This window comes from Oncorhynchus keta, chromosome 34 (assembly GCF_023373465.1).
Source record: "Oncorhynchus keta strain PuntledgeMale-10-30-2019 chromosome 34, Oket_V2, whole genome shotgun sequence".
Taxonomy (NCBI): domain Eukaryota; kingdom Metazoa; phylum Chordata; class Actinopteri; order Salmoniformes; family Salmonidae; genus Oncorhynchus; species Oncorhynchus keta.
Window position 1 is genome coordinate 12324391 of NC_068454.1, and position 26268 is coordinate 12350658.

Genomic DNA, 26268 nt, shown 5'->3' on the forward strand with positions numbered 1-26268 from the left:
TTGCGTCATGTTAAAACTATCCAATCCGAAACGTCAGATATTAGACACCGCCAAGATTGGTTTGAGAGAAAGGATGGTAAAACTGCTTAAGAGGAATTTCGAGTTTACTACTAACAAAGTCAATAGACTTGTGGTCGTTGTCGATTGAAAGGGGACATTTATGAACGTGACATGCCAAAGGAGGATTTGTCTATCAAGCGATCGATATAATAGCCTACCTGCTTTAAAAGTTGGAGGTAGCTTGTTATGTTAGCAAGTAAGCTAACCATTTGCTACTGCTAATTTAGTGCATTGACCGAGTTGTCTACCATGCTACTACTGTAGCTACTTCCCGTTGTTTATACCAACTAATTTATCCATCAACTGATCATCAAAATATTGGTCATGCTCTTTTAACTAGCCAGTTATATAGCTGTATATTTTTCGCTCGCATGTTTGTTAAGAATTGCAAACGTAGCTAGCTAACATTTATGCCGTTTTGTATTAGTTATGTTTGCAGATATATTCTCTAAATAACGTTACCGTTATAATATCCTCAGGCAGTGGTTTGCGCTGGCTACGCTTACTCTTCCAGTCTTCGCTTTTCGACCACGTATTAATAGCACGTTTTATTTCAGCTTTATTATAACTAGCTATACATTTACTTTTTTATTTTATTTATCGCCCGTGGCCTTCAAGCGCGAATAATATTATTCATAGTTATTAGCAAGCTAGGTGACTAGCGAGGTTACTTTGAAAAGCATCCATTTTGAGATTGAGACATGATTGACCAGAAAGCTGACTAACTGTAATTCCTAAAGGTCCATCCATGTATGCTCCGCAATAAAACATACATCTGTCTGATGCGAGGATTATTGGGTTGCTTAGAAACCTAAATGTATTAGCTAGCTATTATTTCAGAATCACGATAATTTGGCGTCTAGTTTTGTTTCCTGTTTGGCGATAGGGAATTAGACCTCCTCTTCCTCTGTCCTCGATGCCAACAAAAACAGCCGCCGAAGAAGCAGAAGAAAAGAGTGCACTTGTAAGTGCACTTCAAGTTAAACCTTTTAATTGCTCGGTCATTCCTGCTTGCAAATGCATGTTAGCTTCTATTAGTATAACCACATAATATCAAATTGGATCAGTTTTCTTATACACAATCGTTTTGCACTCGGAATCGTCTCAAAACGTGCCTCAATGAATTAGCTAATGTTAGCTAGCCTGTAATATCACTAATGTTAGGTAGATAGCTAGCATCAGTTAGTCCCTTGCGCGAGCTAGCTAGTCATCGCAGGGTGTTAAATGGAAACAAATTCTCATTACGACAAGTAATCAGCCATCCAGGCACCTTTTTATTGTTGTAGCTGGCTAGCAATTTCTGCTCTGCTTGTAAACTTCGTGGGGAATTTCGGGTCTAGGACGTGGTCAACACCTACTAACGTTAGGCCTTACAGTTTGATGAAATTATGAAAGTTGTGATAAGATATCATAAATATTAAAAAATGAATGTCTGATACTCATCACAGCGGACCAGTCTCAGCACTTTGGAATATTCAATCGAAGTTGACTTGCAAAGATAATTTAGAAGACTAGTAATGATTTTGTTCTGGCAATAGCGAGGCTGTAGCCAGCTAGTGGTGCTTTTGTGCAATAGCTATGTTGCTTATAAACAGGCAGACTTTGCTTCTTGATCAATAACGCAATCTGCTGCCTACCTTTGCAAACATTTAATTTATAATATGCAGTTCGTATAAATGTGCAATAGTTTGCCTGTGAAGGAAAATGGTTATATCAGGGATTGTGAACTGTCCCATAACACCCATAGGCCTATACAACTGTCACACACGGTGAGGGATTAAATGTTTTTTTTTTTTTTAATGCAAATCACGATTTTCTTTTTTTGCTCTCCATACCAAAGCCAGTCTACTTTCTCCAATGCCACCCTGACCTGATGGAATTTTAAGCAGGTTAACCCCAATTTAAAATAGTTTGTTTTCCAGCAGTGTATACTTCTATACACCCAGACGGCTACAATTCCAGAGCTCTAACCAAGTCAAATTGACATTTTATTGGTCACATATGTTTGTGCTTCTAGTTCTGACAGTGCAGTAATATCTAACAAGTGATCTAACAATTCCTCAACAACTACCTAATACAAAGATCTAAAGGGATGGAATAAGAATATGTACATATAAATATATGGATGAGTGATGTCTGAGCGGCATAGGCAAGATGGTATAAAATAGTATATACATATGAGATGAGTAATGTAAGATATGTAAACATGATTAAAGTTGCATTATTTAATGTGACGAGTGATCCATTTATTAAAGTGGGCAATGATTCAAGTTGTAAGTAGGCAGCAGCCTCTCTGTGTTAGTGATGGCTGTTTTTCAGTCTCTCAGTCCCAGTTTTGATGCACCTGTACTGACCTCGCCTTCTGGATGGTAGCGGGGTGAACAGTCAGTGGCTCAGGTGGTTGTTGTCATTGATGAACTTTATGGCCTTCCTGTGACATTGGGTGTTATAGGTGTCCTGGAGGAAAGGTAGTTTGGCCTCGGTGATGCGTTGTGCAGACCTCACTAACCTCTGGAGAGCCTTGCGGTTGAGGGCGGTGCAGTTGCCATACCAGGCGGTGGTACAGCCGGATAGGATTCTATTTTTTATTTATTTTTAATTTGACCTTTATTTAACCAGGCAAGTCAGTTAAGAACACATTCTTATTTTCAATGTGGGTTAACTGCCTGTTCAGGGGCAGAACGACAGATTTGTACCTTGTCAGCTCGGGGGTTTGAACTCACAACCTTCCGGTTACTAGTCCAACGCTCTAACCACTAGGCTACGCTGCCGCCCCCTATCAATTGTGCATCTGTAAAAGTTTGTGAGGGTTTTAGGTGACAATCCAAATTTCTTCAGCCTCCTTAGGTTGAAGAGTCACTGTTGTACCTTTTTCACCACACTGTGAGTGGATCATTTCATTAGACATCCGGCTCCATCATGGTTGCTCTCTGTTTCAGGAAAGTAATTGGTGACTTATCAGAGGAGGATAATGGCCAAAGATGTGAGTCTGATCAGAGACAACCAGGTGCAGTGTTTTTCCATGCTGGTCCTGATTCAATACAGAGACCAGCAGTTGAGATTTTACTGGAATATATGTTGATGATGGTCTTTCCCACAGGTTGGTCTGATGGAAACCAATGGAGAATTGAAGGTTTTCATTGACCAGAATCGGAGTCCTAGTAAAGGTGAGCAAAACAGTGTGTTGTGTTCCAGATCGGTTTCATTCAATACCGGTCTCTGTAAGATATGTCTCAACTCAACAGCAGGGGGCAATGAGACTGCACAGATGTAGCTCATCTCATTTTACTCCTTTGAAAACATTCTGCACATCTAATCATAGGCTCCATTATCAGACAGGTGTTCTATAGATTCTGGGTACACTCAGAATTTCCTTTGGGTCAGTAAGCTTGCATCCTATAGGGCCTCCTGTCCCCTGAAGCCATCTACCTGAGAACTGGATATGAAAAGAGGCAGCCATTTTGTGGACAGTAGTTCCAGGTAACCCTAGTGTTGACTCTGTCCCCTCTCAGGTGTCCTGTCTCTGGTTGCTGTCCATCCTGTGTCAATCCCCATGGCTAAACAACTACTGCCTAAAACCCTGGGGCCCTCCAATGTCAACATTGCTCCACACATGGTGAGTGTGTCCGTTTCCCAGGCCCCCTTTTGCTCTACCACAGAAATATCTCAACCAAAGACTTGATGACAAAGTATTTTATTTTGACACAGTGTGGTAGAGTGCAGGTTGTTATTTGCTCTCAGATATTGCAAGCACAACCTTCTTAACTGCAAGCTCACCACCTAAATACACTTGCTGACATCTCTACACAGTTTAAACCACACACAGAATCCATGGTGTCTAAGCCCCATCCATTATCATTGTGACGTGACCAGGGGGTGAGCCTAAGCTGATCAACCTCTGCAGTCAGCAGGATTACTCCCATCATCCCATTACATACATGATAATATATAATGGGGAACAGCTTATGCTTCACCCGATGACCAGCCCGTAGACAGTGGAATACATCACCTACCTGGCCTGCCTCCCATAACAACTATAAGCAGGACGTTCTCTTCACCTTATCACCCCAGAGTAGGTTGTAAAGTGGCTGTTCCACTGGATGTCATAAGGTGAATGCACCAATCTGTAAGTCGCTCTGGATAAGAGCGTCTGCTAAATGACTTAAATGTAAATGTAAATGTTCACTCCACCACAGGCTCTTGGTACATTATTAGTCAGCTGCATAATGCTCTTTCCATCTTTCCTGCTGGTCTTGAGGGAGACACACTTGTCACACCATGATGTCGAGAGTCAGTTCAGATTGCTCTGTTGTAGGTACATGTACTGTATGATGACTGCTTGGTGCAAAGCAAGTTGCTCTAGGGGAATAATAAAGATTTTCTATTTTACTCTAAAACTAAAATGGTTGGGCCCTCTCTTCCCACCCCCCCACTCCCTGTAGGTGATTGGTACACCCCAGAGGCCCAGTGTTTCCAGTGCCATACTTGTGAACAGCCCTCAAACACCCAACTCCCAGTTCCTCACACAGAGCCAGCCGGCCGACGCGTCGCCATGGTCCTCGGGGTGAGTCCCCCCCCCAAAAAAATGTCTACCCCACATCCTGGCAGGTCACTTAAGATGCACCCTCTCCTCTCTGTTCATTGATAGAGAAGCTATTTGAGCACCTAGCTGGTTTTAGGTGTTTAGGTATTGTGTGCTTCTGTGTGTGATATACCAGTGGAATCTAGAAGTAAACAGCTTTTTGATCACTTCTTTGTCCACAGGAAGCGTGGTAAGAAGGGGGAGAAGAATGGCAAGGGCCTGAGACATTTCTCCATGAAGGTGTGTGAGAAGGTGCAGAAGAAAGGTGTAACCACCTACAACGAGGTGGCAGACGAGCTGGTGGCGGAGTTCAGCGCTGCAGACAACCACATATCCCCCAACGACTCAGTGAGTACTGAAGCTGTATGCACACACTGCATAGTACATAGTACTCAGAGCAGGCAGGGGAGGTATTTATGACATCCCTTTTTCTCAGGTAGAATTCTCCATTTTGACATCGCACATTCTGTCTGAGTGAATAGGTCCTCATCAATAAAACGTGACAATACAGTGCAGAGTTCGATTTTGCTGCTGGGGGTCAAGAAGACCCCTAGCTCTATTAAAACCATTGACAACTACATGCCATTTTCAAGGGATTGTTAAATAAATGTAATAACTATTTGGTTTTAATATCATCTATTGAATTTCTATCAATAAAAACGTGGTCAGATAAAGCAGATGCTAGCACAGACTGGAATATGTTCCGGGATTCCTCCGATGGCATTGAGGAGTACACCACATCAGTCTTTGTCTTCATCAATAAGTGCATCGATAACGTCATCCCCACAGTGACCGTACGTACATACTCCAACCAGAAGCCATGGATTACATCCGCACTGAGCTAAAGGCTAGAGCTGTCGCTTTCAAGGTGCGGAACTCTAACCCGGAAGCTTATAAGAAATCCTGCTATGCCCTCTGACAAACCATCAAACAGGCAAAGCGTCAATACAGGACAACGATCGAATCATACTACACCGGCTCTGATGCTCATCGGATGTGGCAGGGCTTGCAAACCATTACAGACTACAAAGGGAAGCACAGCCGAGAGCTGCCCAGTGACACGAGCCTACCATACGAGTAGGCTCGTGCCTCATAGACGACAATACAATCAATGATTAAGAGAAACTAATTTTATGCTCGCTTCTAGGCAAATAATTCTGAAACATGCATGAGAGCACCAGCTGTTCCGGAAGACTGTAATCACGCTCTCCACAACCCTCTCACTGATTGAACACCTCATTATGGCATCACTCTCTTACAGAACTCCTCATTATGACACCCCTCTCTCTGACAGAACCTCATTATGGCATCACTCTCTTACAGGCCTCATTATGACACCCCTCTCTGACAGAACAACACCTCATTATGGCATCACTCTCTTACAGACCTCATTATGACACCCCTCTCTCTGACAGAACACCTCATTATGGCATCACTCTCTTACAGACCTCATTATGACACCCCTCTCTCTGACAGAACACCTCATTATGGCATCATTCTCTAACAGACCTCCTCATTATGACACCCCTCTCTCTGACAGAACACCTCATTATGACATCACTCTCTTACAGACCTCATTATGACACCCCTCTCTCTGACAGAACACCTCATTATGACATCACTCTCTTACAGAACTCCTCATTATGACATCCCTCTCTCTGACAGAACACCTCATTATGACATCACTCCCTTACAGAACTCCTCATTATGACACCCCTCTCTCTGACAGAACACCTCATTATGACATCGCTCTCTTAAAGAACTCCTCATTATGACATCCCTCTCTCTGACAGAACACCTCATTATGACATCACTCTCTTACAGAACTCCTCATTATGACATCCCTCTCTCTGACAGAACACCTCATTATGGCATCATTCTCTTACAGACCTCCTCATTATGACATCCCTCTCTCTGACCGAACACCTCATTATGGCATCATTCTCTTACAGACCTCCTCATTATGACACCCCTCTCTCTGACAGAACACCTCATTATGACATCACTCTCTTACAGAACTCCTCATTATGACATCCCTCTCTCTGACAGAACACCTCATTATGACATCACTCTCTTACAGAACTCCTCATTATGACATCCCTCTCTCTGACAGAACTTTACTATCACTTTCTCTCAGACAGAACACATCATTATGGCATCGCTCAGACGAAACAAACCTCTTTATGACGTCACAATTTCACAGACACAACAAACCTGTTTAGGAAATAAAGATTCTCTGACATGGTCTTCCTCAACCCTAATTTACTTGCGCTACTACCGCTTCAGTGTTTGGACATCAAACGTCCTCTCTCGTCTACATAGGGTTTTGCGTCCACGTTCACCTCCTCGAAAACTTCTGCTGTGATTTTGAAATCCATGTGCGGACAGTCCGGGAGGTAGACGGCACGGAAGTTGTAAATTAGGCTTTAGGACACTGGTTTTCTTACGAAATCACCTTACAAATCCATTGTAAGCTCTCTGCACACACACAGGAATCAAAGTCAGAGATGAACCTCTTCCCCCTCTCCTTGTAGCATGTGTACGACCAGAAGAACATCCGACGGCGTGTGTATGACGCGCTCAACGTGCTCATGGCCATGAACATCATCTCTAAAGAGAAGAAAGAGATCAAGTGGATTGGTCTGCCTACCAACTCAGCCCAGGAGTGCCAGAACCTAGAGGTAAGTCTATGCACACACACACACACGCACACACACACACACACACACACACACACACACACACACACACACACACACACACACACACACACACACACACACACACCTGGCCAACTATGAACTCTCCTCACTCCCCCTTTTCTCTTATGCTCTGACACCCTGTCTGCGTTCTCCTCTTCCTTTGTAGGTGGAGAGACAAAGGCGACTGGAGAGAATCAAGCAGAAGCAGTCACAACTCCAAGAACTCATATTACAGGTGATCATAGGACAAGCCGGCCTCATAGACGACAATACAATCAACGATTAAGGGAAGCATAAAATACAAGACCACGGGTTGACTTAACGTTATTCTAACGTTCTCTCCATGATGTTCCTCTCCTGCAGCAAATAGCCTTTAAGAACCTGGTGCAGCGGAACAGACAGACGGAACAGCAGGCCAACAGACCTCCGCCCCCCAACTCTCTCATCCACCTCCCCTTCATCATCATCAACACCAGCAAGAAGACAGTCATCGACTGTAGCATCTCAAACGATAAGTGAGTGACTGTGTGTGTGTTGGTGTATGCCAGTGACAAGTGAGTGACTGTGTGTGTGTGTTGGTGTATGCCAGTGACAAGTGAGTGACTGTGTGTGTGTTGGTAAATGCCAGTGAGTGACTGTGTGTGTGTTGGTATATGCCAGTGACAAGTGAGTGACTGTGTGTGTGTTGGTGTATGCCAGTGACAAGTGAGTGACTGTGTGTGTGTGTTGGTGTATGCCAGTGACAAGTGAGTGACTGTGTGTGTGTTGGTAAATGCCAGTGAGTGACTGTGTGTGTGTTGGTATATGCCAGTGACAAGTGAGTGACTGTGTGTGTGTTGGTATATGCCAGTGACAAGTGAGTGACTGTGTGTGTGTTGGTGTATGCCAGTGACAAGTGAGTGACTGTGTGTGTGTGTTGGTGTATACCAGTGAGTGACTGTGTGTGTGTTGGTGTATGCCAGTGACAAGTGAGTGACTGTGTGTGTGTTGGTGTATGCCAGTGACAAGTGAGTGACTGTGTGTGTGTTGGTATATGCCAGTGACAAGTGAGTGACTGTGTGTGTGTTGGTATATGCCAGTGACAAGTGAGTGACTGTGTGTGTGTTGGTGTATACCAGTGACAAGTGAGTGACTGTGTGTGTGTTGGTGTATACCAGTGAGTGACTGTGTGTGTGTTGGTATATGCCAGTGACAAGTGAGTGACTGTGTGTGTGTTGGTATATGCCAGTGACAAGTGAGTGACTGTGTGTGTGTTGGTATATGCCAGTGACAAGTGAGTGAATGTGTGTGTGTTGGTATATGCCAGTGACAAGTGAGTGACTGTGTGTGTGTTGGTATATGCCAGTGAGTGACTGTGTGTGTGTTGGTATATGCCAGTGAGTGACTGTGTGTGTTGGTATATGCCCGTGACAAGTGAGTGACTGTGTGTGTGTTGGTATATGCCAGTGAGTGACTGTGTGTGTGTTGGTATATGCCAGTGAGTGACTGTGTGTGTTGGTATATGCCAGTGACAAGTGAGTGACTGTGTGTGTGTTGGTATATGCCAGTGAGTGACTGTGTGTGTTGGTATATGCCAGTGACAAGTGAGTGACTGTGTGTGTGTTGGTGTATGCCAGTGAGTGACTGTGTGTGTGTTGGTATATGCCAGTGACAAGTGAGTGACTGTGTGTGTCTTTTGGTGTATGCCAGTGACAAGTGAGTGACTGTGTGTGTGTTGGTATATGCCAGTGACAAGTGAGTGAATGTGTGTGTGTTGGTATATGCCAGTGAGTGACTGTGTGTGTGTTGGTATATGCCAGTGAGTGACTGTGTGTGTGTTGGTATATGCCAGTGAGTGACTGTGTGTGTGTTGGTATATGCCAGTGAGTGACTGTGTGTGTTGGTATATGCCAGTGACAAGTGAGTGACTGTGTGTGTGTTGGTATATGCCAGTGAGTGACTGTGTGTATGTTGGTATATGCCAGTGACAAGTGAGTGACTGTGTGTGTGTTGGTATATGCCCGTGACAAGTGAGTGACTGTGTGTGTGTTGGTATATGCCCGTGTAAATTGATCATCAATTTAAGTAATGTAAAGACATTTTATTTTACCCAACATCGAGGCCATGGCAACACACCGATAGATTTTTTCATGGTTTACTGTTTTTAATGAATTTATTCGTGTTCTATCCATGCTATTATAGTCTTAATATCTTCCTCTCCCATTCTGCTGTGTTCAGGTTTGAGTACCTGTTTAACTTCGACAACATGTTTGAGATCCACGACGATATTGAGGTGCTGAAGCGCATGGGCATGGCCTGTGGCCTGGAGGTGGGCAAATGTTCCCCGGAGGACCTGAAGGTGGCACGCAGCCTGGTGCCCAAAGCCCTGGAGCCCTACGTCACAGGTCAGAGGTCATAGGGATCAGGGGTCATAGCGCATACTTAAACTTCATGCCCAAATCATATGTCATAGCTTGAGCCATCGAGCTACACACAATCTCTATTAAAGTAAGTTAATTGGGCATTGTAAAACGGTGATCATTCTGGGTACATTGGCTATGAGAAACGAGAGCCTGTGTGGTTCTCTCTAAGGTCTATATGTGAATGTGTGTACTACAGAGATGGCCCAGGGTCCCATCAGTAACGTCTACATCACTGGAGGATCCTCCACCAACGGGCGGCGCCATCACGGCCAGGGCAGGTGAGTCTCTCCTCTTTAGTCAGGCTTGCCATCTGCACTTTCACATAGAAATATATGGAAACTCTTAGGGAGGTAACAATTCACCAATACGCATCGGTCCCCGATTCAAATGTTTAAGATACAAGTGCATCAGTCCGTGGACCCCAACCCGATCCAAATGTAGCGGTCAGAAAATCGATACAAACGTTACGAATCAGCAGTTCACACATTTCTTTAGCTCATATTACATGCGCCATATTACATCATCTCTTGTGACAACTGATGCTTCCTCTCCTTCAGTGTGGAACTGCATGTAACTGTGTTGACAGTCATTGATCTATAAGACCTTTTCCATGCTGAACAACCTGTATTGGTAGGCTAGTCAAACTGCGCACTGTGCCCAGCTTTGCACACTGACCAAGGCCTGTTCCTGATCTTGCACTTTGCGGAGCAGCTTAAGCATTCAAATGCTAAAATGACTTGCGTGATATTAGGCTTTATTAGTCGAGTGACAACCTGTGTAATTAGTTGATATCTATGCGTTGTTGAAAATGGTGTTTTAACAGAAATCAAAAGTAATCTACCCGGAGACAAGTCATCTGGCTATACCTGCTGAACGGGGCTTACAATAGATTTTATTATGATTGTTCAGGTTCACCATCAGCAATTGTTTTGGTAGTTTTTCAGATATACATACAGGGTTAAGTTGATAATTTCATAACGAGGACAGCAATCACTTTTGCGAGGCGCACTGCATGGCTGAAGCGAGAGGAGAAGAGATCACCACTCTTTAAAAATGTCCAAACCATTTGGTTTTGAGATGGGAGGGTGGGAAATCCAAAGTTGTGCTAAATATTCATTGGCTATGTCATAACTAATTTGTAAATAATAAATATTGATATGTTACTATCTCAAACACAATCTGCAAAAATGACAAGTTAATTAATGGGGGGTTGGGGATTTCAGAACCAGAGTGTGGGGACAAAATGAGCTACATTGCCACACCTAAGCCGATAGTGTTAGTGAGTGGTAGATGCTTTGTCTCCCTTATGGCTCAGCTCAGGTGCCTACATAGTACGTACACCATAGTAGTCGGCTCAGCTCAGGTGCCTACATAGTACGTACATCATAGTAGTCGGCTCAGCTCAGGTGCCTACATAGTACGTACACCATAGTAGTCGGCTCAGCTCAGGTGCCTACATAGTACGTACACCAAAGTAGTCGGCTCAGCTCAGGTGCCTACATAGTACGTACACCATAGTAGTCGGCTCAGCTCAGGTGCCTACATAGTACGTACACCATAGTAGTCGGCTCAGCTCAGGTGCCTACATAGTACGTACACCATAGTAGTCGGCTCAGCTCAGGTGCCTACATAGTACTTACACCATAGTAGTCGGCTCAGCTCAGGTGCCTACATAGTACGTACACCAAAGTAGTCGGTTCAGACAGATCCAGCTCACGAGCTCCATCAGCAGCAGATTTTCATTTAGAATGGAAAATGAATGTGTTTATACAGCAAATGTTTGTGCGATTCGTTCTCTAATCAAACTAAAACGTTTAGTTCCTGTATGGTATCGGAGCCCATGTGTCTAGATATAGTGCCTTCGGATAGTATTCAGACCCCCTTGACTTTATCCACATTTTGTTACATTACAGCCTGTATCTAAAATAAATTGAATTAAAACATCTCTGTAATCTACACATGATACCCCATAATGAGAAAGTGAAAAAAACAGGTTTTTAGACATTTTTGCAGCTGTATTAAAAATACAAAACAGAAATACCTAATTTACATAAGTATTCAGACCCTTTGATATGAGACTCAAAATTGAGCTCAGGTGCATCGTGTTTCCATTGATCATCCTTGAGATGTTTCTACAACTTGATTAGAGTCCACTTGTGGTAAATTCAATTGATTAGACATGATTTGGAAAGGAACACACCTGTCTATATAAGGTCCCACAGTTGACAGTGTATGTCAGAGCAAAAACCATGAGTTTGAAGGAATTGTCCGTAGAGCTCAGAGGACAGGATTTGGTCAAGGCACAGATCTGGGGAAAGGTAGCAAAAAATGTCTGCAGCATTGAAGGTCCCCAAGAACACAGTGGCCTCCATCATTTTTAAATGGAAGAAGTTTGGAACCACAAAGACTACCTAGAATTGGCCACCCGGCCAAACTGGGCAATCGGGGGAGAACAACCTTGGTCAGGGAGACCAAGAACCCGATGGTCACTCTGACAGACTTCCTCTGTGGAGATGGGAGAACCTTCCAGAAGGACCGCCATCTCTGCAGCACTCCACCAATCAGGCCTTTATGGTAGAGTGGCCAGACGGAGCCACTCCTCTGTTCATCATGTAGCCCGCTTGGCGTTTTCCAGAGCAAAGAACAGAGAGGTCCTTGATGAAAACCTGCTCCAGAGTGCTCTGTGTCTCAGACTGGGGCGAAGGTTCACCTTCCAACAGGACAATGACCCTAAGCACACAGCCAAGACAACACAGGAGTGGCTTTGGGACAAGTCTCTGAATATCCGCGAGTAACCCAGCCAGAGCCCAGACTTGAACCTGATCGAACATCTCTGGAGAGACCTGAAAATAGCTGTGTACCAACGCTTCCCGTCTAAGCTGGCAGAGCTTGAGAGGATCTGCAGAGAGGAATGTGAGAAACTTCTCAAATGCAGGTGTGCCAAGCTTGCAGCGCCATACCCAAGAAGCCTTGAGGCTGCCAAAGGTGCTTCAACAAAGTACTACTGAGTAAAGGGTCTGAATACTTATGTAAATGTAATATTTCAGTTATTTATTTTAATTATAACTTAGCAAAAATGTATAAACCTGTTTTTTGCTTTGTCGTTATGGGGTTTTGTGTGTAGATTGATGAGGGGAAAAAACATTTAATCATAGAATAAGGGAGGTGATTAGAACAAGGCTGTAACCTAACAAATAGTTAAGGGGTCTGAATACTTTACGAAGCCACTGTAGGTATAGAATTGTCCTGAAAGGGAAAGATGCACATCCCTACTAACTCTACTACTCTCTTCTTCCCCCTCTGTATCTCTCTGTAGTGACAGCGGTGCAGATGGTCCCCTGGCCTCCAGCTCTAATGACTCTCACTACAGCAGCTCCCGTGTTGAGACCCCCGTGTCGTACATGGGGGATGATGACGAGGAGGACGACTACGACGAGAACGACGATGAAGATTAACTTTCTGCCGCGCCAAGCCTCTCGAACAAGCAGTCTGTCTCTTTTTCTCTCTCTCTCTCTTTCTCTCTCTCTCTCTTTCTCTCTCTCTCTCTCTCTCTCTCTCTCTCTCTCTCTCTCTCTCTCTCTCTCTCTCTCTCTCTCTCTCTGAGTATTTCTCCCCCTCCGAGTATCTTTCTCTCTCTCTCTCTGTAAGGGGCGTTGGAGAATGTTTTTCTGGGTATGAAGGGTGTGCAGCCCTCTTCTCCTCAGAGGGGGTAGTCCTGAATCACATGCTGCACATTGGCTCTCTGGGAAGTGTAGTCTATGGCTTTGGCACTGTGCGGCAGCATTTCTCTGTCTATTATCACCCTCTTCTTGGCCAGCCACCCAGCTGGAGAATAAAGGGAAAAGAAACATCTTCCAGACAACCCACTGCTGTTGGAGAATGTATAGTGTTCCTTGTGTGTGAAATAGTTAGCTTTGTTATGTTTTGATTTCTTTGGACAGACTTAATGGTGAACCACTGTTTCAAGATGGCTGCCAGTGCAACTGCCCCCAGACCGCTGGCTCAGAGACACTCACTGGATCCAAAATGTCCGGTTTAGTCGCCACAACGCCCTAAGAAAGTTTGGGACTGCATTTCGAAAGTGTGGACACTGTTTTGTTATCCCCCTCTTTTGTGGCATTGATCAATGGGCTGGTGTGTTGGGCTTCCTATCATTCTGTAGGCAGCTGCTTTTCTGGTCCTTAGTTGTTTAAGTTTTGGAGAGCGCCCTTCCACACCATGGTAGTGTTTACAAGTGACGGGCACGAGCGAGGAAAATAACTCTCCTACCCACGCTCCCCTATAGGAAAATGTTAAGCTTTGTGTTTAAATGATGTAAACTGATCCTATGAAGATTGTAGTTCATAACATCCTTTACAGGTCAGTGGCGGAAGGAAGACCTGGACATTATTGATGTATCTAAGATGTGGGGTGTATAGGTCTGTCTCCATGGACTCCCTTCGAAGATCTCCTCTTTTTTTTTTACTGAACAACATGTACTGACTCTTCCAAAATACCTTTTCTGTAATCTAATATAATTTTGTCAATTAAATATAGAGAATGTTTTAACAAGTTTACTTCAGTTAGTGGTTTTGTGCGGTGTTATAATCTGAAAAGCATATGGTATTTTGCACTACTCAATTGGCTTCAACAGCTGAAATAGCACCGTAATAACCTCAAATAGGTCAAACATATGATCCTTTGGGAATTTTCCTCTGGGAAATCTGATGTGTTGACTTGCGGTATCTAAAGCCTTGTTTACATTTGGTATTTTGATGTGACTCAAATCCTTTTTCCTGCAGTCAACAGCCAAAAAGCACATGGAATCAGATATTTCATGCCACATTTAAAACCACCTTTGTAGGTTTTTAGACAGTTTGGTATATCTTGTTGCTTGCTAGCTACTCTGTTGACAATTTTGACAAGAACATTTGTTAGTTAACTAGCTTGTTAATGGTTTACAATCAAATTAGGGAATGTGCTGAAGGCTAGAGGGAGATATAAACATTTTGCTTTCACCTTTCTGATCCTTCCATATCTATGAAGGCCAGGGGCCATTCTGATGTTTCGAGAGGTGTCAATTTTAGACTGCGCCTTACTCCCTCCCTCCCTTTTCTACTGTGCTGCTCCCTTGTGTGTTCTTTAGATAACAGGTGCTGCTCTGGCCTCCATGAGACAGTCTGAATACATCAGTCACAGATTGGGCTCTCACTCTCAGCCTGAGGTATTAGGGAGTTAGTGGATAAAGGCATTACTGTCTGAAAGGTGCTGAGCCAGGTGTGTGTGAGAGATACGGGTAAAGCGCTCGGGTCAGGAGGAGGATCTTGTGTCCTCTGTCCTGCTGCTGGCACGGCTCTCCTTTTCCTTTCTCTCCCGCTGTTCATCTTTCCTCATCATTCCTCTCTAATCCTCCCCTTTTACTGTTTCACTCCCTCTTTCTCCTCTATCACCTTTTATTCACACTTCAACATATTCTTCGTAATCTCTTTATCTCACGCTATCCCTGCTTGCCCCCCACTCTCCTTCACCATGCTCTCCCTCTGAGTGTCCTCGCTGTCGGCGACAGCCTCTCTCCCTCCGTTGCCATGGATTTGGGCAGCCTGACCACGGTGGTTGCCAACTCTGCCTACATAAGCGCCCGCGGCAGCTTCGATGGCTCCAACCCGGCAGCCTCGCGTGACAAGAAGTACCACGCCCGCCTCAAGCTGCCCCATATCACCGTGTGTGAGGGCCTCCAGGAAACCCTGGACCTAACCTTTCAGTCAGTCTGCGTGGAGCAGCCCATCGGCAAACGTCTGTTCCGCGAGTTCCTGGAGACGGCGCCCGAATACCACGGTCCTTGCCACTTGTGGCGGGACATCGAAGAGTACGACTTAGCCGAAGACACAGACCGGGCCCAGAAGGCATCTAGGATTGTCCAGCGTTACCTGGAATCCTCTGCTAAGCTCTACTGCCCCTTCCTGACCCCGGAGACCGTGACCCAGGTGAAGGAGGCACAGCAGGGGGCTGGGGACACCCTCTTTTCCCAGACACTGGTCTCGGTGCTGGGCTACCTCCAGGAAGTTCCCTACACCTTCTTCCTGGAGAGCATGTACCTGAAGAGGTTCCTGCAGTGGAAGTGGCTGGAGATGCAGCCCATGGACCAAGACTGGTTCCAGGACTTCCGTGTGCTTGGGAAGGGGGGTTTCGGAGAGGTGTCTGCCTGCCAGATGAAGGCCACGGGGAAACTGTACGCCTGCAAGAAGCTCAACAAGAAGAGGCTGAAGAAGAGGAAAGGCTATGAGGTGAAAAGACGGGGTGGGAAGGAGGTAGTTTCTGAGGGTCTTTGGTATGGTCCATCATCTCTAGTCATGTGATACTTCCTGTATGATATCCGATGATATCCCAAGAGGAAATCAGTTAATTAGAATACATGTGGTCCTTCTGTAGCTCAGTTGGTAGAGCATGGCGCTTGTAACGCCAGGGTAGTGGGTTCGATTCCCGGGACCACCCATACATAGAATGTATGCACACATGAAGTAAGTCGCTTTGGATAAAAGCGTCTGCTAAATGGCATATATTATTAAAAAAGATCAAGCTGAGTCGCAATGACTATTGACATGGAAGGGTAGTGCTACAGTGTGTGGCCGGGTTTCATACCCTCTGTGACTGTGTTAGAACCCCTGTCTTAGCTCTCTGTGTTAAACACAACAAAGGGATAGAGGGATTACGGAAAAGCTGTTCTCAATGGAACTGCTGGGGAAGGTTAGTCCATGTCCTTTACAGCTAGTACAATGCCATGTTAAAATTCCCCCTTGCTAAGGGTATGATATGATATGATTAGATAGGTCAAAGCAATGATTCCACTTCATATCTTTCACCTATTCAGGTGTTTGGTCAGTGATTACTTCAAGGATAATTGAGCATGACCTACTGCTGAGATACTGTATATAACAACCAGATTGTCTCCCTAACAATGGGAGTCTTGGGAGCTTATCGCTGTATTCCCTCAGTGGACAGATTTTGACTGGAGTGGATCCTCTCGCTTTGCCTCTTCCTCGCTGCCTACCGGTATGAATTTGTGAGTGATGGTTGCTATTGTCATGTTTGTCCCTCTACTCTAGGGGGCAATGGTGGAGAAGAGGATTCTTGCCAGGGTTCATAGTCGCTTCATCGTGTCACTGGCCTACGCTTTCCAGACCAAGGATGAGCTTTGCCTGGTTATGACCATCATGAATGGAGGAGACCTGAAGTACACACACACACACACACACACACACACACACACACACACACACACACACACACACACACACACACACACACACACACACAACTTATTTGTAACATGTTTGTTCACATCTGAGTAATTTAGCAGACACACTTACAGGCGCAATCAGGGTTAAGTGCCTTGCTCAAGGGCACATCAACATATGTTTCACCTAGTCAGCTTGGGGATTCGAACCAGCGACCTTTCGGTTTCTGTCCCAACGCTCTTAACCACTAGGCTACCTGCCACCCCAGGTACCACATCTATCTGGTGGATGAGAACAACCCAGGGTTTGAGGAGCCCAGAGCCTGTTTCTACGCAGCTCAGATCATCCAGGGCATGGAGCACCTCCACCAGAAGAGAATCATCTACAGAGACCTCAAACCTGAGAACGTGCTGCTGGACAATGAAGGTACACAATGAGAGGTGTGCATGTACAGACAAACACCCAAACGCATGTGATGCTTGTGTGATGTGACGCTGTCCGTATGTCCTTAGGTAACGTGCGTATCTCTGACCTGGGTCTGGCAGTGGAGCTGAAGGAAAACCAGACAAAGATCAAAGGCTATGCCGGAACTCCAGGTCAGTCTCGGGCTGCAGCGGTCCGACCTCATCTCCTCACAATGGGGTTTCACTTTTAGTGTCTCCAAGAGGTTCCGTATTGGCTCTTGTGACTGTCCTTTTGATATCTGCCCCCAGGGTTTATGGCCCCAGAGCTCCTGAAGGGGGAGAAGTATGACACCTCAGTGGACTATTTCACCCTAGGGGTCACACTGTTTGAGTTTATGGCCGCCAAGAACCCCTTCAGGGAACGCGGAGAGAAGGTAACCTGCTCTATCCCTCCTCCCTTTCATGCCTTCACACTGAAAGTGCACACCGGATAACAGTGTAGTTCGTCAATTCTGGTCGTGTAGAGCCACTGGAGTCTGAAGGCTTTCGTTCCATCCCAGCATTTACACACCCGTCTTTGATTCTTCCTTCAAAATCCATCATTATTTGAATCAAGGGTGTGTGTGCAGGGTTGGAACAAAAGCCTGCACACCCAGTTGGTTTATGGCTTTGATGTACTGTTGCTAACCTGCGGTCATCTTCTGGTCAGGTTGAGAAGGAGGCACTAAAGGAGCGCATCATGACCGGGACGGTGGTCTACCCAGAGACATTCAGTGAGAACGCCAAGTCCATCTGCTCTGCGCTGCTGGAGAAACAGGTGGACAAGAGACTAGGTTTCAAGGACGGGACCTGTGACGAGATCAGGACACACCCCTTCTTCAGCGCCATCCACTGGACGAGACTGGATGCAGGTACCAACTACTATTTCTAAGTGCTAACTGAACCAAATGTTAAGTTGTGTTTGTGGGCTGAATTTGGGCCATGATCATTTTGCTGTGTCACACTCTACAGCTGCCACAGACAGACTCCCAATCAGAAGCACACCATCCCTCCTTCTGAAGTTCACTCAGTAAGAGTCTCTCTAACCCCCTCCCTCTCTCCTACAGGCATCCTGCCCCCCGTTTGTCCCTGACTCCAAGGTGGTCTACGCCAAGGACCTGGATGACGTGGGGGAGTTCTCCTCGGTGAAGGGAGTGGGGCTGGACGACCCCGACCGCGTGTTCTTTGACGAGTTCTCCTCTGGGAACATTGCCATCCCCTGGCAGGAGGAGATGATTGAGACGGGGATCTATGGTGAGCTCAACGTGTGGGGACCCGCAGGCACCATACCCAACGACCTGCGCAGAGAGTCCATCTTGGAACAGCCCAAGTCATCCACCTGCTGCTTGGCGTGATTGTCTCTTTGGAAACGGAGGACGAAGAAGGGAGCTCAGACGTTCCGGATCAGACCAACCGTAGCTCTTTGAGGTTGTGTTTAGTACACAAGGAAGTGCTGCCAACTGAATATTTTTTTGAACGCTTTACGTTTAGAGTAGAACAATGAGAGAAACTGTAAAAAAGAGGGAAAAAAACATACACCTCAAAGGGCATTGATGGGAAAATGCGTCGCCATCGTGACAACACCTGGACCCAGACAAACACTCAAGACAGTCCAGAACAGCAAATCAGGTTCTACACAATAACGTTACCATGGAGATGGAACTCCTGAGTGGCATGGCATTCTGACTGTTCATTGGTTGAGATTGAGAGAGTGTTCCGCTGCTCTTAGAGTGAAACTGTTAGATGGACTTTGGACCTTTGTACTTCAGTTGGGCCCAGCAATAGATATTATGTATTCTCAAAGCATACTGACAGATCATTTAGCAGCATCAAGATATAAGTGTGTGTGTGAGTGAGAGAAAACGAGATGCTTTCTGATTCTGCTCACTACAACACTAGTGAAATGTGCTAAGAAACATGAAATCTTGCAGTTCTCTAAATATGTCGATATACACTGAATCTACTAAACATCAGGAACACCTTCCCAATATTGAGTTGCCCCCCCTTGCCCTCAGAACAGCCCCAATTGATCGTGCTTAAACTCTACAAGGTGTCACAGGGATCCACAGGGATGCTGGCCCATGTTAACTCCAATGCTTCACACATTTGTGTCAAGTTGGCTGGATGTCCTTTGGGTAGGAGGACCATTCTTATTACATACGGGAAAATGTTGAGCGTGAAAAACCCAGCAGCGTTGCAGTTCTTGACACCAACTGGTGCGCCTGGCACCTACTACCATACCCTGTTCAAAGGCACTTCAATGTTTTGTCTTGCCCATTCACCCTCTGAATGGCACACATACACAATCCTTGTCTCAGTTGTCTCTAGGCTTAAAAATCCTTCTTTAACCTGTCTCCTCCCCTTCATCTACACTGATTTGAAGTGGATTTAACAAGTGACATCGATAAGGGATTATAACTTTGGAAAGAGCACTTGTTAATGTTTTGTGTACTCAGTGTAAGAGCTTACCTTGTTGAACTAGTCTGTTTTCATGTATAGTGGAGAAGGGTTTGTTTACCATTGTCATAAATGCAGGTGATACTGTCTCTAGTAGATGTCTATGTACATATATTAACTTTGAGAATATCTGTGTTGATGCCAATGCAGACTATGCGTAAGTAGCGAGAAATTAACACATTTTTCACACTGTAGTGCAAAGCAAATGTATTTACAAAACATTTGTCATTGTATCAAATGTATGAAAAAACATTGGTAGATAAAATTGCATTTTGAAAAGTCACATGTTTTAGATTCATTTTGGTTTCTGGGTTTTTTGCAGGATATGGGTTGTAAATATAATTTAGCTCACAGCAATGTCCTTGAAACCCAGAATCTGCTTTTGTTATCCATCTAAAATGAATGTACCCACACAATGGGCTCCAGGCAGTCTGTAGTGAGCTCCTGTTTCATCCATCCACAGTGGAACAATCTCTCTTATTTCTCTTTCTCAACACTTTTCCTCTGAGTCTCCTCTACTCCCTGGTATCTCCATTCTATCCCCTCTCCTCTCTTCACTCTCGTGCCGTGGCCTTGAAGATCATCACGTCCTTTTGTTCTGTCATCAGTGTTGTATCAAAACAACTCTTAAATCTCTCTGTGAACTTCACGTCTGACTGGAACCTCACCTTATTGGCCCACATCAGCGTGGTGCCACTTCCTGGTTTGCAGAAGTGGTGCATGGTCGCCAGCAGCTCCTCCTGGTAGTTGTGGTGATACACTACATCGGCTGCTAGCACGTAGTCATAGTGACAGGAAGTGCTAGGGAAGTCTTTCTCAAGGTCGTGACCCCAGGTGAGGGCAGTCACCTGGGGCGTGTAGCGGCAGCGGCCCTTGGAGTTCCAAGAGAGGTTAAAGGTCAGGTTGGGAAGGATTTCGGGTAGGTCGGTGGCCGTTACCCAGGCACCTGTAAAACAGGACACAAGGGGAACAGTCAGGGAAATGGAATCAGTCTGTCAAACCATATCACCAACTGACAGACTCATCTAGTAGACTGGCCAATGACCATTATACAGTTAGCCAGACTGAAAAAGAGACAGATGGACAGACTCACCCAGTAGACTAGCCACAATAGACAGTAAGCCTGTCCCTGCTCCAATCTCCAGTACCGCTTTATCCAGGAGATTCACCTGCTGCCGGTTATTCTCCAGGAACTGACTTAGAGCCACCGCCTACCCATACACATGCACAAACACATCCTCACCAGCAGCGACCGCATTATTATCATCATCACTGAGATCAACATCTACACACAATGATAGATAGAGCAACCCAGATCAGTCGATATGAATTAAAGGCCCAGTGCAGTCAAAATTCTGTTTTTGCTGTGTTTTATATCATATCGCACAACAGCTGATGAAACTAACACTGTAAATCTGTGCTGATTGAAAATACAATCTACGCGGGAGTTTCTGCTTTCCATGGTGACATCACCATGCAGTAAATTGGTTAATAGACCAAGTGTGCCAAACCTCTCTGCCAATAACAGCTTCCACTCCACACGAAGACCACTCCCAGACAGTCCTAGCTAAATTGTTGCTTGAGAAATATACTGAACAAATATATAAACGCAAGTGTCAAAGATTTTACTCAGTTACAGTTCATATAAGGCAGGTATTCCCAAACTGGGGTACGTACGCGCAATGCCATCATGGTTACGCCAAATAAAAAGGTGAAAAACAAAAAGTTCACATTTTCAAACGGCACATTTTATATTTTCCAATGGGGCTATACGTTTGGGTGAGGATTTTTTCTCACCTGAGTAGCCTCGTTTCACTGCCAAAAATTTAAAAAATCAAGTCTAGTGTTCAGCGAATTTTTTTATTTATTTCACCTTTATTTAACCAGGTAGGCCAGTTGAGAACAAGTTCTCATCTACAACTGCGACCTGGCTAAGATAAAGCAAAGCAGTGCAACAAAAACAACAGTGTGTGCAAATGAGGTAAGAAATAACAACACAATGTCAAATACAGGTAGCCTAGTCAAATATAATTAACATCCAACCACATGAACTGTTACTCTCTCGCAGGAAACCTTCACTCTTGTGCAGACATTTAGAAACATGACAATTTGAAAAATAAGCCACAGGAGTTTTTTGAGTGAGAATAAAGGTGACTTTTGAGTAGTAAGACATGTATAAAAGCAACAGATACCGTTAATGAGAAGGGGCTAGAAGTGTCTTATATGGTGAGCTACCAAGTGACTAGGACAGGCAAGCCCCATACTATTTTGGAGGACTTAATTCTTCCTGCTGCCCCAGATATGGATGGAACAATGCTGGAGGAAAAGGCCAAAAAAACTATACAGACAATGTCTTCATCAAACAACACTGTTTCACAATGCATCAGTGACATGGCAGAAGATGTTTTGAAACAATTACTGCTTTGCATATAAGCCAGTGAATTCTATGTGTTACAGCTGGATGAGTCAACAGACGTGGCAGGCCTGGCACAGCTCCTGGTATGTCTGTTACGTTTATGGGGGTCAATTAAGGAAGACATCCCCCTCTACAAACCATTGGAAACCAGGACAACATTAGAGAATATTTGAAACTACTGGACATCTTTGTGACATCAAATGGACTTTGGTGGTCAGGATGTGTTGGTATCTGGTATCTGTACTGATGGCGCAAAAGCCATGACAGGGAGACATAGTGAAGTGGTAACGTGTGCAAGCAGTTGCTCCGGGTGCCACTTGGGTACACTGCAGCATCCACCGAGAGGCTCTTGTTGCCAAGGGAATGCCTGACAGCTTGAAATGTGTTTTGGACACTACACTGAAAATGGTTAATGTTGTTAAAGCAAGGCCCCTGAACTGTTGTGTATTTTCTGCATTATGCAATGATATGGGCAGCGACCATGTAACGCTTTTATCAAGGGGCAAAGTATTTACACTTTTTTTTTAAATTGAGAGACGGGCTTAAAGTTTTCTTTACTGACCATAATTTTCACTTGTCTGACCGCTTGCATGATTATTAGTTTCTCACACGACTGGTCTGTCTGGGTGATGTTTTTTCTCGCCTGAATGATCTGAATCTAGGATTACAGGGACTCTACGCAACGATATATTCAATGTGCGGGACAAAATTGAGGCTATGATTAAGAAGTTGGAGCTCTTCTCTGTCTGCATTAACAAGGACAACTCACAGGTCTTTCCATCATTGTATGATTGTTTGTGTGCAAGTGAACTCAAGCTTACGGACAATGTCAAATGTGATATAGTGAAGCACTTCAGTGAGCTGGGTGCACAATTACGCAGGTACTTTCCAGAAACGGACGACACAAACAACTGGATTCGTTATCCCGTTCATGCCCTGCCTACAGTCCACTTACCGATATCTGAACAAGAGAGCCTCATCGAAGTTGCAACAAGCGGTTCTGTGAAAATGTAATTTAATCAGAAGCCACTGTCAGATTTCTGGATAGAGCTGTGCTCAGTTTCAACATTTGAGAGTGCGTTGACCCTGGTGCTAGAGGTGGTACTCAGCTGGAGGTTGAATGTTTGAAGGGTAATGGGACTATAAAAAGTTTAGGCCCTAAGCTATGGATTTGACATGACTGGGCAGGGGCACAGCCATGGGTGGGTCTGGGAGAGCATAGGCCCACCCCACCCACTTGGGAGCTAGGCTGACCCACGGGGAGCCAGGCCCAGCCAATCAGAATTAGTTTTCCCCCACAAAAGGGTTTTATTACAGACAGAAATACTTCTGAGCACCCCCTGCTGCATTGCCTTTAAGTTCAATCATCATGTTGCTGAGTGTTTTTTGAACTCACCCCTGGCCAGACAAGGGCGCCATAGGAGTCCAGAGACTCTCTAATGCAGATTTCATGACCAGCGATAAGGAAAAACTCCTTCCCCAGGGTGTAGGAAACACTGGACTCCCTGGCCATCTGCTTACAGTCAGACACCACTGTAGAGGACAGGACCACAACATAACCAGGTACACTACACACCACACTGGACGGCCAACAGTTAATAACCAGTACTACACATGGTCACAACATAACTAAGACTGACTGTTACACACAACAGCATCAGAACCACAACACAACCACACTGGACTGCTGATATAATTGACCGTGACCACTAGAACACATTCACCATTCCTTACTGTTAGGGTTAGGAAACCACTGCTTGCGTTCATCTTGTGTTCCATTTTCCATCACCTGTGGTCTCTCTTCTTCTTCCTCGTTCTCACCCGGCTCTCCGTCTGTCCTCTCCTTCTTGGGATCCTCTTGGTCTGGCTGTTTGACTGTAGAGGGGATCTCCATCGCCACAGAACACTGTCGACATTAGACAAAACTTTAGTTGACCTTGTGTGTGCGCCCATCCGTACATGTGTGTGTAAATACTGTATTGGTTAGGCTACATGTTCCATGTGTGTAAATCCAGCCAAGGAAGCTTGGACTGGGCTATGATGAACTGGGCTCTTTTCCTTTATCTCCCCTGGGTCTGGTTGTCTGGGTTCGGGCCCAGAGAAATACTTATTTATAACCAACCATCAGCAGACCACTCGGACTCTGGAGGAAAATACCTGCCATAGCTTAGGACTCACTCCACTGAACGTCCTCAGTTCTATGCACTTAGTTTCTTTTCTCCACACACAATCACCAGACATCACATCAAAAACTGTTAGCTAAGATGGTGGTAGTATTAGAAATGGAGCAGCATTAGTACCAAGGTTTTTACAGACTCAAATTCGGAATTTCCATACAGGATTTTACCCCAGTGTTTTACCCCAAAGGCTAGGACTTTTCTGTTTCCATCTACGAGGGCCAGCACCCGTGTCTCACTGGGCCACGGCTCCGGCAGACCAGCTCTCACTTGGGGATAAAGCCAGGCCACTGGTACTTTTCAGCTGGCATTTACATAACACTTGTTAACCGTAAACTTCAAGACCTTCTCACAAAGCAACTGTTCTGATTATGCAGAAGTTGTTGATTCTGCTCTTCACATGTCCTCACTGTCAGCCCTTGCTACGGAAACACAACACAAGGGTGTGTATACACTAGTGTAACACTGGTGCTACAGTAGAAAAACAGCAGAAGACACTGATGCAAACACATGAATAGACACATATTGATGTTCACGGGGGCTTGCAGACTCATGCTCCAGAGAGATGAATAAAGTTCCATGGAACTGAACAGAATAAACAGGAGGGTGTTGTATGTGATACAGACCTGTATGAGGTGGTTCTCTGTCTCTGTCTCTGTCTCTCTCTGTCTTTGTGACTGTCCTACTGCATCCTGTTTATACCTGGGCAGCATCCCTTCAAACACGCCCACAAAATCACTGAGCTATAATAGAGAGAGAGAGAGGCAGAAAGTCAGACAGACTAAGCTAGTATGATAGTGACAGACCGACAGACGGAGTGAGAGCAAATGAAATACTGCCTAAAGTGAAACTCCCTCTTTGATCCCACTCTCATGGAGCCAAGTAAAGTCCACATTTTCAGAGACGTGTGTGTTAGACTGAGGCTTCTGCGTGATGTGACACATCTGCCATAGTGCTCAGCAATAGCGGCTCTGAGTCAGAGCCCTTCACTGGGGAGACATGGGTCAAACAGAGCAGGATCATCGCACCCACCCTGTTTGCTGTCTTCATTGCTGCCATCTTCCACCACATTGGCCAAGACCTGTCACAGGGAATTAAAATCATGTACCGAACAAATGGCAGGATGTACAACCTCAACAGGTTCAAGGTCAAAAAACAACGTCTTCACCGTCACCATCATGGTGCTTCGGTGTCCTGACAACAATGCCTTTGCAGCACACTCCGAAGCAGACCTCCAGTGTGTCCTGGATGCCTTTGCAGCACATTCCGAAGCAGACCTCCAGTGTGTCCTGGATGCCTTTGCAGCACACTCCGAAGCAGACCTCCAGTGTGTCCTGGATGCCTTTGCAGCACACTCCGAAGCAGACCTCCAGTGTGTCCTGGATGCCTTTGCAGCACACTCCGAAGCAGACCTCCAGTGTGTCCTGGATGCCTTTGCAGCACACTCCGAAGCAGGCCTCCAGTGTGTCCTGGATGCCTTTGCAGCACACTCCGAAGCAGACCTCCAGTGTGTCCTGGATGCCTTTGCAGCACACTCCGAAGCAGACCTCCAGTGTGTCCTGGATGCCTTTGCAGCACACTCCGAAGCAGACCTCCAGTGTGTCCTGGATGCCTTTGCAGCACACTCCGAAGCAGACCTCCAGTGTGTCCTGGATGCCTTTGCAGCACACTCCAAAGCAGACCTCCAGTGTGTCCTGGATGCCTTTGCCAAGGCCTACAGGCTCCTGGATCTAGCCCTGAATTTAAAGGAGACTCAAATCCTTCAACAAGCCCCCTACTCCGCCCACAATACAGGTTGACAATAACACCCTTGAA

At 45.4% G+C, this 26268-nt stretch overlaps 3 protein-coding genes across 9 annotated transcripts; 2 read left to right on the forward strand and 1 right to left on the reverse strand.

Annotated features, from left to right (window-relative positions):
• The first annotated feature begins 43 nt into the window (after positions 1-43).
• Positions 44-14307, forward strand: LOC118366744 (transcription factor Dp-1-like). 7 transcript variants are annotated; one of them, XM_052493118.1, is made up of 12 exons: positions 44-76; positions 3000-3043; positions 3161-3227; positions 3573-3676; positions 4503-4624; positions 4825-4990; positions 7177-7323; positions 7511-7579; positions 7708-7859; positions 9562-9728; positions 9943-10024; positions 13063-14307. In XM_052493118.1, exons 2-12 carry the CDS (start codon positions 3032-3034, stop codon positions 13199-13201), a joined length of 1227 nt encoding a protein of 408 aa, XP_052349078.1. In that variant the 5' UTR covers positions 44-76; positions 3000-3031; the 3' UTR covers positions 13202-14307. The 7 variants fall into 7 exon arrangements, with proteins under 7 accessions (XP_052349078.1, XP_052349074.1, XP_052349077.1 ...); XM_052493114.1 differs by having other exon boundaries at positions 66-256; positions 3000-3067; XM_052493117.1 differs by having other exon boundaries at positions 66-256.
• A 118-nt stretch (positions 14308-14425) lies between these two features.
• LOC118366745 (rhodopsin kinase GRK1-like) lies at positions 14426-18641 on the forward strand. The gene is made up of 7 exons (XM_035749380.2): positions 14426-16009; positions 16829-16956; positions 17229-17386; positions 17473-17556; positions 17674-17798; positions 18074-18275; positions 18471-18641. The coding sequence occupies exons 1-7, from the start codon at positions 15311-15313 to the stop codon at positions 18494-18496; spliced, it is 1422 nt and encodes a 473-aa protein (XP_035605273.2). The 5' UTR covers positions 14426-15310; the 3' UTR covers positions 18497-18641.
• Positions 18642-18770: 129 nt separating this feature from the next.
• LOC118366746 (protein-lysine methyltransferase METTL21C-like) lies at positions 18771-25183 on the reverse strand. The gene is made up of 5 exons (XM_035749381.2): positions 25080-25183; positions 24011-24182; positions 23673-23809; positions 20954-21071; positions 18771-20806 (listed from the first exon to the last, which is right to left on the reverse strand). The coding sequence occupies exons 1-5, from the start codon at positions 25164-25166 to the stop codon at positions 20415-20417; spliced, it is 906 nt and encodes a 301-aa protein (XP_035605274.1). The 5' UTR covers positions 25167-25183; the 3' UTR covers positions 18771-20414.
• Between the last annotated feature and the right edge of the window lie 1085 nt (positions 25184-26268).